Source organism: Amblyomma americanum, chromosome 4 (assembly GCF_052857255.1).
Source record: "Amblyomma americanum isolate KBUSLIRL-KWMA chromosome 4, ASM5285725v1, whole genome shotgun sequence".
NCBI lineage: Eukaryota > Metazoa > Arthropoda > Arachnida > Ixodida > Ixodidae > Amblyomma > Amblyomma americanum.
In genome coordinates, this window is record NC_135500.1 from 168,029,609 (window position 1) to 168,042,075 (window position 12,467).

A 12,467-nucleotide genomic window follows, 5' to 3' on the forward strand; every position below is an offset into this window, starting at 1 on the left:
AGACCAGTGCAGAGCCGCGCTCCGCATTCGTTGTATTCTGGGTCGCAGCCATGCAGTGCAAGTTTAAAGAAAAGGTTAGGACTGGTGCTTGTCGCCAATTCACTTAGGGCTTGGGTGAGTCGGCACGAGATCACGTCGCTTTGCAGCCGCCGCACAACTGTCGGGGCACACGACAAATACGACTCTGGGCACCAATACTGTACAGCGTGTGGGAAGCTATGCACTTCGGCAGGCAACGCCAGCTGATAATAGATGGGATCACTAAGTTGTCTTAAACTTAAGAATGGTTTTTCACTGACTCGCACTAATTGCGTGCAATCACACTGAGGGTACAGTGTCATGATATGGGCCCCTCTCGAAACGCTTTCATGGGGCGCAGGTGGAGGCCTTGTTAATAAAGGCCTTGAATACCTTACGACGCCGCTTCTAGCTCTCATGATGCTGCACGCTTCTAGAGACAAGAGTGTGGGCTAGTTACCTTTTATGCTGCGACGCAAGTTACTCAGCCGAAAGTTGGGGCGAATAAATACGCCGCTGCTCGGTTCGACCTCGAGTCTGCGTTGTTGGAACTAATGCACCATAAAACGCAGAGTAGCCGACACTGTGCTTGCATGTGTGCTCGGCAGCTTAAAACTATTCCTTCTCCATATACATCAATTAAACTAGTAGGAAACCCTGCTCTGATATTCGACGCGTGCGGTCAATTTCCTCATTTCCAATCTAGGCATAAAACGCCAATGTCTAATGGTATTTTGACTGTCACATTTCTACATTTTGAATTTTGTCATGCGGCTCAAATTAACGGCTTTTCATTGAACGCTTGTGTATGGGTGAAGTATATCTTTGCATTGTTTGGTTTGGTTTATGGGGGTTTAACGTCCTAAAGCGACTCGGGCTATGAGAGACGCCGTAGTGAAGAGCTCCGAAAATTTTGACCACCTGGGGTTCTTTAACGTGCACTGACATCGCAAAGTACATGGGCGTCTAGAATTTCGCCTCCATCGAAATTCGACCGCCGCGGCCGGGATCGAACCGGCGTCTTTTGGCCAGCAGCCGAGCGCCGTAACCACTCTGCCACCGCGGCGGCTATATCTTTGCATTGAGACCACTCGCCAAATGTTCTAAGGAATTTTGGATAACTTTCAAGTCTTTTGAAATAATTTTGAAATTAAAGAGTGCGAGCAGTGTTGCTCTTAAATCATGAATCAGCATGTCAAGCAAAACGCATTTATGCTTCTCTGGCAGTGGACATAGGATTTCCTCAGAATACAGGCATGCAAAAAGTTCAGCTTTATGCACAACGGTAATTTATGCGGTGCACATTTTCCTCCTTAGGCGAAAAAAGGAAGCGTTGACATTTCCCTGCTCGTCATGGGTGCACATAATTATTTAGGATGCAAAAAACATAGGATTTGTGCGGCCCGGTGAAACTGATTTCAAAAATAGCAAATAAGGCCTTATTTGCGTCCAAACGGCACGCACAATGTTGTATGCTTCAACCACTACTCCATACTTAGATCTATACAGAACATTTAGTAAGTTTAGTAATAAGGATTTCAATGTGAAGCCAACTGCAGACTATAGAGGAGGAGACTGAGCACTAAGAGAGCTCTGAAGATATAATTTCTTCTTTATATAAAAATTGAACGAGCAAACATTCTACTGGGTGAACTGGTTCATTTTAGACAAAAATGATCAGAGCATGGTGGCAAAAATTAAGAGATTTACTGTTGCGGTTTGATATCTGTATTACGACTGGTGTCATCTCTCATCGCGTTCTGCTTAGTATAACTTCCTGTTAGTGTAACTAACAGGAAGAAGTGCAAACAAGAGCAACCACAAGTTAGTGACACGAACAAGAGCTTAGTGAGAAATGATTTTCTTTTTAAGAAACTCACATAAAATATAGGCGTACGGTGCCAGTACTAATCAGCGGCAGTAAATATAATTTGGTTGAGAGGGCCCCAAAGCGATAAAATACATGTTTGATAACGTGAATCAACTAAAAAGAATAACTTTTGAAGAAATGTAAAAAATAAGCTGCATGACACGTAGTGTAGAGGGATAAAGAAAAATGAAAACAAGATCTAAAACAGATAGGCGGCAGTAAAAATGTGTTGTTACGTAATTCTACTACCTCGACAAAAACATGGACCTTCAGTTAATCTGGCATCCGCGGTCCCAGGCTTCATACTCACATGAAAAATTCAACACCGGGCTTCTAAAAAAGCGTGTTAGCTTTTAAACGGCGATTTTCACCGGTGACTGACATGACCTATGCACTTTTTTGATGAAGAAGGCCTGTTTCAATTCGCGGGCCACACTGTCTCCACTTCTTTCCGGAACAATGGTTTCACCCAAGTGAAGCTTACACTTTCACTGTTTGCAATGAAATGGTAGATAAGATCCGGTATCCTTCTCAAGTGATCGGCCTCGTTCTCTCAGACGCTCATTCAAACACCTCCCTCTTTGGCAATCTGATAAAATGCTTGTCCACAGAGAACTTGTCCATGTCACTATATTGCGTTTTTTTATGTGGTTGCTTCAATAATCCGCTTCAAGTATTCCAGAGGAAATATCAGCTGTTTGGTTTATGGTTTATGAGGGTTTAACGTCCCAAAGTGCCTCAGGCTATCAGGGACGCCGTAGTGAAGGGTTATGGAAATTTCAACCACGTGCGGTTTTTTACCGTGCCCTGAGAGCGCACAGTACACGGGCCTCTAGAATTTCACCTCCATCGGAATTCAACCGCCGCGGCCGGTATCAAACCCGCGTCCTTCAGGTCGGCAGCCGAGCGCCATAACCAACGGCCACTGCGGAGGCTCCGAATATCAGCTGTGAAAAAAAGAACTCTTCCGACTTCTACTAATGAGATTTCTTTTGGCTGATTACTCTTTCAGTCTATCGACCCACACTTTGCCTTTTCTTCACCACTGAGACCTGCTTTGTTTAGAGCAGTTCAATTTCACGTGCTTGGGAAGAGGTTTTACCGCTTTGAAAAAAAAGAATGAAAAGTTATCATGTTTTACAAAAACTCTGAGGAGACATTTAAACTTGAGCTTAAGGGTGTGACGCGTTACCGTTGAAGGGCTACGAGAGGCGATTTTCGTGCTTGCACTGCTTACTGCAATCATTTTCCAACGCTTTAAAGTGTAACTTTCCCAACTTTCCCAACTTTCACTTCATTCGACCGGTACATATTTTAAACAAAAAATTTGCGTTTCTTTTGCGAACAGCGTGATATTCTGGCAACCTCTGATCGCTGACGTCACAAGGGAATACACACCTTCCCGTTATCTGCGGCGCGCTGTTCGCTGCGTTGAAACAGTACCACCTAGATTACTATTGTAGGTGGTATTAACTGAGGTGTTTGCATGCAAGCCATGAGTTGCGATTACACGAAATACTTTGCTTAAGATAAGCGAAGTAAAAGGCATCTTCGTGATTTGTTTCCTGGAGCCTTCAGCCTAGTTCAGTAGCTTAGTGATCCTCGAGAAAGCAGACTTGTTCGTTGCGCCCATCTGCTGATTGTTGAGAAAAATTAAACAGATGCGCGCCTGCTGTATTATTTGCCCTTAGAAACATCTTATTCTTATGTTATTGATGTGGTCTCTTTTTAGCGGGCAAGTATTCCCGCTTGTGAAAAGCGGCAAATGACTGCCTGCCTTCACTGATGTGCCTTTGCCGACTACCAGGTTCTTGCCCGCAATTAGCCGGCTCGATAATTAAACTTGAATTAGCAAGAGGCACCACGAAAGCAGCGGAGAAAACTGACGAATGAGACAGCTTCCGAGTTTCATGCATGCTTGAGTAACTATGCTTAGTGCGCGCGTGTGTTAGTTCAACATGCATTATATTCGGCTTGTCGAACTGTTTTGGAAGACCCAGCAGCTGGCAAAACCCAATGAGACTCGAATGTCTCAGAGCCCACAGTGACGAATATGTGCCATCGTCTTCGTTTCGCCGCGCGACTGCTCCAGTTCCCGAGACAAAATATATTGCAGAGATTGTCATACATGCTGAACAGAGCGCACCCTTCGAGCGCTCTAGACAAGTGTGTGGGCGAATGTACTTGATGATTCCTGTAGACGATAAGTTTCTGTACACTCGATAAACGCTTTCCATCTTCATTTGGCGCTAGCTCTGTTTCTACGAGCTTTTTGCGTACTTCTCATATCTCCTAGCTTACACTCCTCTATTCCTAGCAGCCGGAGTTACTTATAGAACGGGCCCTCCAAGCCCTGCATTGTCACGCAGGTTCACGCAGTCCAATCCGGCGTCGCGCCACACATCGGTGCGCACGTCCGCGCGCAGTCATGGCGCATAGGCGTTCCGCGATCGCACCGTCAGCTCGCGTCGAAGGCCGCGCCCGTGGGTCTACTCGTCTGGCTGCTCCCGGTGTCCCGTGAACAGCCCGGGCGCACGCAGCCGTTGACGAAGGCTCAACGTGACAACTGCCGAGACCCACACCGCAGCTGCTGCGGGGCAGGGGGGCGCGAGCGGCTGTCATCGATCGCTTCCGGCCTAGACATTACGCTGCACCCCTCCGGCGCCCTACTTTCCACCTACCCTCCACCCCTCCCCCTTTACCTCGGAGAGCTGTTCCCTCGACACAGAGAAATGGTTTCGGGAGATAAAACCTGCAAGAAAAGCAGGAATTGCCTGGCACGCTGATCCCTTCCATGAATTGGCGGAGGCCCGGTGTTTTCGGAGCGCCGGATGTCTGCGGCAGCATACGACCACCACTTCGGGCAAGGTTCACTTCGAAAGGCTTATGTTTTGATGTGTTCGGTATCGTTTTCTGGAAAGTTACCATGGGTAGAACACGGCACTTGAAAATGAAACAAAAGCAGAGTCAAAGTAGTAGCCAAGAAAATGAGTTACTAGGGGAAAGTAAGAAACGCATGAAAATTGCAAAGAGGAAGTTGTCAGTGTAAAGAAACAGGGCTGGGGTGTTGTGTATATTGCCGCCTGCAAAATGCTTTTGGAGGTGGTCCATCTAGGCTTAGAAAATGCGCAAGTCAGCTGCCGTAAACATCACACTCAATATGTGGCCGGCAACTGTGGTGCAGGCTGCGGATCAAAAGTTGTAGCTGCGTCTCTTACTGTTTAGAGCGAAGAGGTAAATCTTTTGGCCTGGCTGCGCAATGCTGACGTTGTATACAGCGTGGAAAGCGTGAAAGACTAATGTGAAGAAATAAAACATCTGATTCAAAGCACTCCTTATCACGCTCTGATGATATGTTTAGAAGACCTCAGCGGTCCTTCTTTACCAATTGGATATTCTCCTGAAGCATCGATTTCTTACGCACGTTTAAATGCGAGCTCCACGAGTGTAGAAACAAAGAAAGTGTTCGTTTAATGAGGCTCTTAACAGAAAGGTTCTGCGCAGAAATTTAACCCCGATGCGAGAACACGTAATATTTCGGTTCCCTGCAAAAGTTTCAAGATGAATGCCCTAAGCAATAATAGAAGGGAGCATCTCAAGGAGCACAATCATAGTTATTGTGTCTTGAGCACAAAAAATATGGGCATATGTAATATACTAAACAGTATGAAACGTGGCACCACCTAGAACAGTAATAAATGGCGCACATTAGTAATCTACGGTACTATCAGAGCTTATGAGCTTGGTGGTTTCTTTTATTCTTAATATATTTTCATTATTGCATGAATACTCTGGTCACCTATCTGTGCAATTCAGCTAAGAATTTCCTCGCTGTTTCGAACTAGTATCGTTTTCTTAGCGACGGCTCTTCAGCCTGTCTATATAAGAGTGCATGCATTTGTTCAGCTGTTTACTACATGTTTCCATATTTGGAAAAAAATTAAAGGACAAAAGCACACCAAGAAGATATGGGTCTCTACAAAGAAAAGGAACTTCACGAGACTATTGAAAAATTACTTATGTCAAGATTCGTTCATCAAAACTGGGCTTATTAATGACCGTTTTCTGCTCGCCTATGTCGTTTTTGATGCTCTGTTGCTTTTAATATCTTTCAATATTACTCCCACCTCTAAAAGTACCCAATCGCTACACTCTGTTCATCGTACCACCCTTTCGTAACGGGGTGTTTGCCCTGCGTACATGGCATAGTTTCGTTCCCTGTGCTGAAGTAGGCTGAAACAAAAAAACCGCAGTTGCCCCCCCCCCCCTCCCCCTCCCCCCGACTCCTTTCTGGAGAATGAGTACGGTCGATGTATATTTCCGGTTATAATTACATGAGTGATCATGGCGATGCTGCTGTTCAGTATATAAAAACAGCAGGAAAGATGTGGAAAGATTGTAGGAAAGATGTGGCGAACCTTTTTTTTTTTACCCCGTTGAGTAGCTCAGTGACATAATGTAGCGATTTTTAGGTTCCTGCTAACCTTGACATTTGAATTGGCGGTTTGTTTATACGTGCAGAAAACGATCCTCTCTTAAACTGAAGTAACAACATTAACACTTGGGAAGAGCTCAGTTTACTTCTACCTACTGGGTGGTATTGAGATGCGGAATTTGTCAGCTTTTCAAATGTACTGTAGTGAGGGGTGACAGTGGTGTTGAGTGTCACAGGCTGGTCAGGTCTGCTTTAGTTGAGAGAACACGGCGTTATTCCGCAAGCAAGCGTTAAAGAAAGGCATATGCGACTCGTGATGCCACTTTCCTTCTTGATTGTACAGTTTGCGTCGGGCTTATAAATTATTTTACCCGCACATTCAAATATAACAGATTGGAGCTCCTTCTACTGCGCGAAAAGGACAGAGTACACAACGGTGCCTTGGTGTGCACATCTCTCCTTTGCCTTTGTCTTCCGCAACGCGACTACTTCGAGGAAGACGAAATTGGCCAAGTTTCTACAATAGTCTCGTCTAAGAACCGCACAGATATATTGGAGGCACTAAACGCCCCTAAACTTGGAAGCTCGCACGGAAGTAAACGCGAATGAAGCTTTACAGACTGCAGCCAACCTTTCAGAGTCCACAGCCCATTATGTCATGAGGGTTGGCGCCTGCCTTTTTGAGCTTCCCTTAAACATTTTGATTCACTGTGAGATCTTGAGAGCATAACTTTTTTCTTTCATCTGTTTTGATAGCACTTAAATGAGAATTGTGTTCATTAACGGCTATTCGGCAACGTTAAACTGTTGTGTTTATTTTGGGGAGAAATGAAAAAAAAATAAATAAATATGGGTGTGGCAGCAGTTTTGAAACATTACATTCAAGATGGCTTAGAATGGTTCATATGCTGGTCCATTTTAGAAATGTTATTTTCTTTGCGGTAGTCGCACGAGGACGACGGAATTTTTTCAGGGTGCGACAGGTGGTTTCTTCTTCCTATGGTAATCTGGTGGTTTAGACGAAGTATGAGAGTTGTTTGGCGGCAAGTGACCTTTGAGCGTCAGTTACCTTTCCATGGGCGAAGCAATTCTTCGGACTCTACTTACGTACAGCCTTCTTAGGCGCATAAGCTTAAGCGGAGCGCTTACTGCACTGAAACATTAGAAAAGGATGACACAAGGATTTTTTTCGCCGTAAACAGTTAGAAGCTTAGAGCACTTATTGAACCAGGTCAGCGATGCCTCATTGGCTACACAAAACGGCAAAAGACCAAAAATAAAAAAGCTTGTGTCCCGGAAACTTTTCCTAAAGGTTTTGTTCAAATAGAGCATTCCCACAAGATATTCACTTCTCGACCTTGTATTTTGCAGGTTGCCTAGCCACTACGTGCGTCTCCTCCGCATCGGCTCTTTTATCGCCGCAAGGAAAAAGTAGGGAAGCTAAACCGTCCCTCCGTGGTCCCTCTTTCACGCTTGAGCCTCCACATTGGCTCGAATTCTCCAATGCCAGCGGCGGCGAGCTGCGCTGCGCGGCCCGAGGGGAGCCGCCCCCACGGCTGCGGTGGGCCACTGCGGACGGCAGCCCTGTCCCGCCAGTGCCTGGAGTACGTCTCCTCGCCGGGGACGGCACGCTGGTCTTCCCTGCGTTTTTGGCGGAAGCGTACAGGCAGGACGTGCACGCGGCCTCTTACCACTGCGTAGCTTCAAACGAGCTCGGAACAGTGGCCAGCAGAGAAGTCCACGTCAGTGCCGGTGAGCTCCATGCGCTATTCAGCCAGCGGTCGGAATAAATATGAATGCAACCATGGCAGCCTTAGCCTGCTCGAAAGGACTTTCTCTAGCGCTGTTAATTTTGCAAGAAGGCTGTACAGCTGCCCCTTTCTTGAATTATACTTTAGCATCAGTTTATTAAAGAGCAAGTCACCTTCACTGCTGGAAAGATTCCAGGTCTCACTGAGGGGTTGACTGTTTATGTACTTAGTGAACACCAACACCACGGGAGTGGAGGCAAGTAAAAACACATAAAAATTAACAATGACACGTTAGCAGGTGCTACACTGTGAAAAATGGCTGATAGTTACATGATATCATTCTTCAATCATTGGTGATAGTCGATAACAGCCGTTTGGACACGAAGACTATTGCAATGGTTGCCCACAGTAGTGACAACCATTAAACTTGCATGTCTTCTAAATATGTTTTGTTCCATGCTTCTAACAGTTCCTGCAACGATAACAGTGTAGACGAAAGTTAAACAAAAAAAGGGGGCCAAGCTAATAGAATATAGGGACCCACTCTTAAAAAACTATGCTTTCTAGAGTAGGAAAGTGTAACATCACTTCTGTGTATAACAATTTTTCTCCCGTTTTGTTCTGGTCGCTCGCAGTGGTGGACTATCATTACGAGCCACGCGTGCACGACGCCTTTGTGATTCGGGGCAACACTGCCGTGCTCAAGTGCCACGTGCCGTCGTACATGCGCCAGTACACGTTGGTCGACGCCTGGATACGGGACGACGGCTTCACCATCAACGCGTCTGGCAACAAAGGTCTGTTTCCTCACGTAGGCTAGGGAAATAGGGATTGAGTGTGTGAATGATAGAAATTAACGGTTTTATGGCGATCAAAATTGGCGAAAGCAGCACCGACATGATTGGCATAAACTGCAATGAATTCGGCTTTAAAGGCCTATAATAATGTCAATATATAAGTGCTGACTGCATTCGGTTTCACACATAGTTTTCTTTGGGGTTAGATGCTTACAGAGGACACGCCCTGGTGAGCACCCCCTCGTCAGCAAAATTATCCATTTGTTTCCAGTGAGGACAGACTACGCCAATGCTAACTGCAAAGGTGACGCAGTTTTATCGTGATAGAAGGTCCCATATAGAAAAAAAACGGTGTGAAAATGGTTGGCCGATGCTCTCGGGGACCTGGTTAGATTTCCTTCTGGTGCCGCGAATTAAATGCAACTGTTAAACCTGGCCGTAACGCTTGCCACCGCAGTTAGGACCGCAGCGGAGGCCAAGTGGTTGAACATCCGCCTCTCATGCGGGAGGTGCGGGGTTCTATCCACAGTGCCGCCGGGTACCCACCAGTGATAAAATGGGTACAAGCTTTCCCCCTTATCTTTCAAGCTTTCCCCAAGCTTTCCCCTTATTTGGGTGAAATGCTTGGGGAATGGGTCCTTGACCTCACCTTGTTCAATGAAAACTACCTTGTGCCATGGCGCTCTTTGGCCAATGCTGCCCTTGTGCCATAAAAATTCATCATCATCATCATCAGCTTGCCACAGGGCCTTAGGCATAAAATCATCTGTTTCCTAAGCACTTTCAAAACCGTAGAGTCTCAAGCGAGTTCGCTCTTTGTCGCATGAGAAGGTGTAGAGTTTCAAGTGAAATTAGTTCATTCAGCATTGGGAAGAACTTCTGGTATGCGCACCTTCAGGGTAAGTTAATGTGGCCGCACACAACCCACTACAAGAATCACAAAAAGGAGGGTGTAGAGGACGGAAAAGACATGTGCATTCCGCTATTTGTCACAGATCTTCTGTGCAAATTTTGCGGGATGTAAAGGGGGACGGGGTCTTTGGAGGGATAAAATAAAATAGCGTCCTTGTTTGACCCGATGCTTCTGTGAATGAAAGCGGGTAAGCTCATCACTGTACTGTGTAGGCAAAGGAAGTAATTTCGCGTATATCTTACCGGGTTGAAGTACTGGCAGCTTATTTCGTTCTCCAGATCCCATGCTAGTTCTGGTCAGTGCACGTCCAGTTTCAATATGCACGAAAGAATCACCATTCTAACACGCCACAAGCGACATACCGTGATGCTGATACGACTAAAAACTAGTTACTGATCTCTTAAGTTCACTTTAAAGGGACCCCGAAATGACTTCGATGGACATATTCTATAGAAACAGATCTGTCGAGGTGCTCTTTGGGGGTATTCGAATTGAATTTGGAAGGTTTGAGTGGAACTTATAATTCAGAAGTAATTTTTAAAAATAGCTGCTTGCGGTAGCTCGCAACCAATTATGGCGACATCTCACCAGCGTGGTCTGTGAGGTGTCACCCTTATTTGTTGCCAGCTACAGCGAACAGCGATTTTTAAAAATTATTTCTATATTATAGTGTCCATGCAGATCTTTCAAACTTGACTCAGATACCAACAAAGACCACCTCTACAGATCTCTTGCTCCAGAACATGTCCACAGAAAATATTTCAGGGCCCCTTTAGTGACATATTTCAGGAACATCAATACGGCAGCGAGTGGAGGCGGGAAAACGTATGAAAGCGCCGGGCGCTTGCTGTGTTTGTCTCTTACCAAGAGCTGCGCTGCAGAACAGTTCTTCGCCGTGACTGCCATCGCTAATTTTGTCACTGGCGAAGCACACTTTGTCGTTTTCAGTTCTTCTGCTACAGTCTTAGCTCGGTATGCACTTGTGCTGACGTTTAACAGGATTCCTTAGTTTGCGTAGAAGCGAATTTGGAGCTGTCAATGCCATGTATTCTGTTTAAATCCCAAGTTTTAACAGATAAGCTCACCGCCATCACTAAAAGTTGTCGCATGTAGACGTCTTCATTTTGTGTGAGTGGTCAGTACTTCGTAGTGTAGTAAAGTAAGGGGTGAGAAAGATTTGCAGTCTAGGGAACCAATGCCCCTTTTATGATGAAAACGTTTCTTGTGAAAGATCACCTCAATTTGCGCAGATACTGACAGCCTAGTAGAAAATATAAGCTTCAAGTGTAAACGTAATATGCATCGTACCATAGAAATTTTATACTGAGTAAATTTGCTATTGTATTAATCCGCAGATACGCTCGCTATTGCATGCATGTGGTCTCACAATCTCGTGCCAAAGATCATCCAGGCTCACGCAAAAACACTAATGTTCGTAAACAGATTATTATCGCTATATACGCCAGGATGAAATAAATCGGCGAGAGAAAGAATGCGCTCCTGACTTAAAATTACTTCCCATTACTGAAAGAGTATACTTCTCTCCCTCTCACCTCTCGTTCAACAAAAGGCAAGGAGTAATCTGGCAGCAGTTAAAAACAGCAATCTTTGTGGGACTGCCCGGCGCTGAAGCCGACCAGATCTCGGCACCTGGTGGCAGTGGGACTCTCACCGGACAATCCGGATTCCTATATTGCCTGAATACAGGGTCCATATCATCGTTCACTTCTTGATTTCATCAAATCAGCCCACCTTTTTCTATATATTTAACCATCTTACTCATCTCTCACTTCATATTTTTTATGCCCTGAGGCAATAAACATCGCTTCAAAAAAATAATCCGTGCATTTATTTGAAATTCGGCCCGGAAGAATTCTGACCTGAGTGCGTAAAGTGCAGGGCACCCAAAGTCACTCTCATTCACGTTAGTCTTGAATGCCCTGCGGAGGAAGCTCAGTAGCATTTGCGACTTTCAGACCCAGAGCAGTGCCTTGTCCAGCCGGGACCCGGAGGTACCATTCCGTGTGACGGACAAGGCCGAAGAGGCCGCTGCAAGGCTGTGCTGCCTAGCTACCAGATGTCCAGTGTGGAAGGGAGCCCTCCATGACCTTCAATCCGAATACACCGCGATTCCAATCCTCACAATATCCGACGAATAAAGTTGTTTTACTACTACTATGATCGAGGCATCGTGGTGCAGCCTTATATTACGATCTACCTTGAGCTTGAATATGTTAGTTTAAAGAGAAAACGAAGAAACCGAGTTCTTGAATGCATTTTCCCTTTCGGTGCAGGAACTGTGGACCAGTTTGCTGGTAGTAATCGAAAAAAAGTTGCGCCTACGACGTCTGGTCACCTAATAGAGGATGATGCAAACTGTCTCGGGAGAAAAGTGTTTTGTTTTATAATTTTAAACAAGGAATCAGTGATAATATCTAGGAATATCTAGACCCAGACCCAGGGATCAATTAGCGACGTATGCCTACATCATGTACTACTCGTATAAACCTAAAATAAAACTGATATTATGTAGAAATTTAAGAAACTGTGTTGTATGAGAAATTGGAAAACAATTTGCACTAGTAATTCCATTTTTAATTTACACTGTTGTTTACCTGACTACTAATGAATAACAGTGGTAGGAACGCAGCCAATAAAGAGAGCGAGAGAATGCAAACTACAC

General features: G+C 45.2%; 1 protein-coding gene across 1 annotated transcript in view; it reads left to right on the forward strand.

Annotated features, from left to right (window-relative positions):
- The window catches only part of LOC144128642 (cell adhesion molecule Dscam1-like), an 87,669-nt gene that overhangs the window by 23,946 nt on the left and 51,256 nt on the right, over positions 1-12,467 (forward strand). Inside the window, exons 3-4 of the mRNA XM_077662191.1 lie at positions 7,695-8,075; positions 8,710-8,871. Of these exons, the coding sequence (XP_077518317.1) occupies positions 7,695-8,075; positions 8,710-8,871 (543 nt within the window). The remainder of the gene's footprint in view (positions 1-7,694; positions 8,076-8,709; positions 8,872-12,467) is intronic.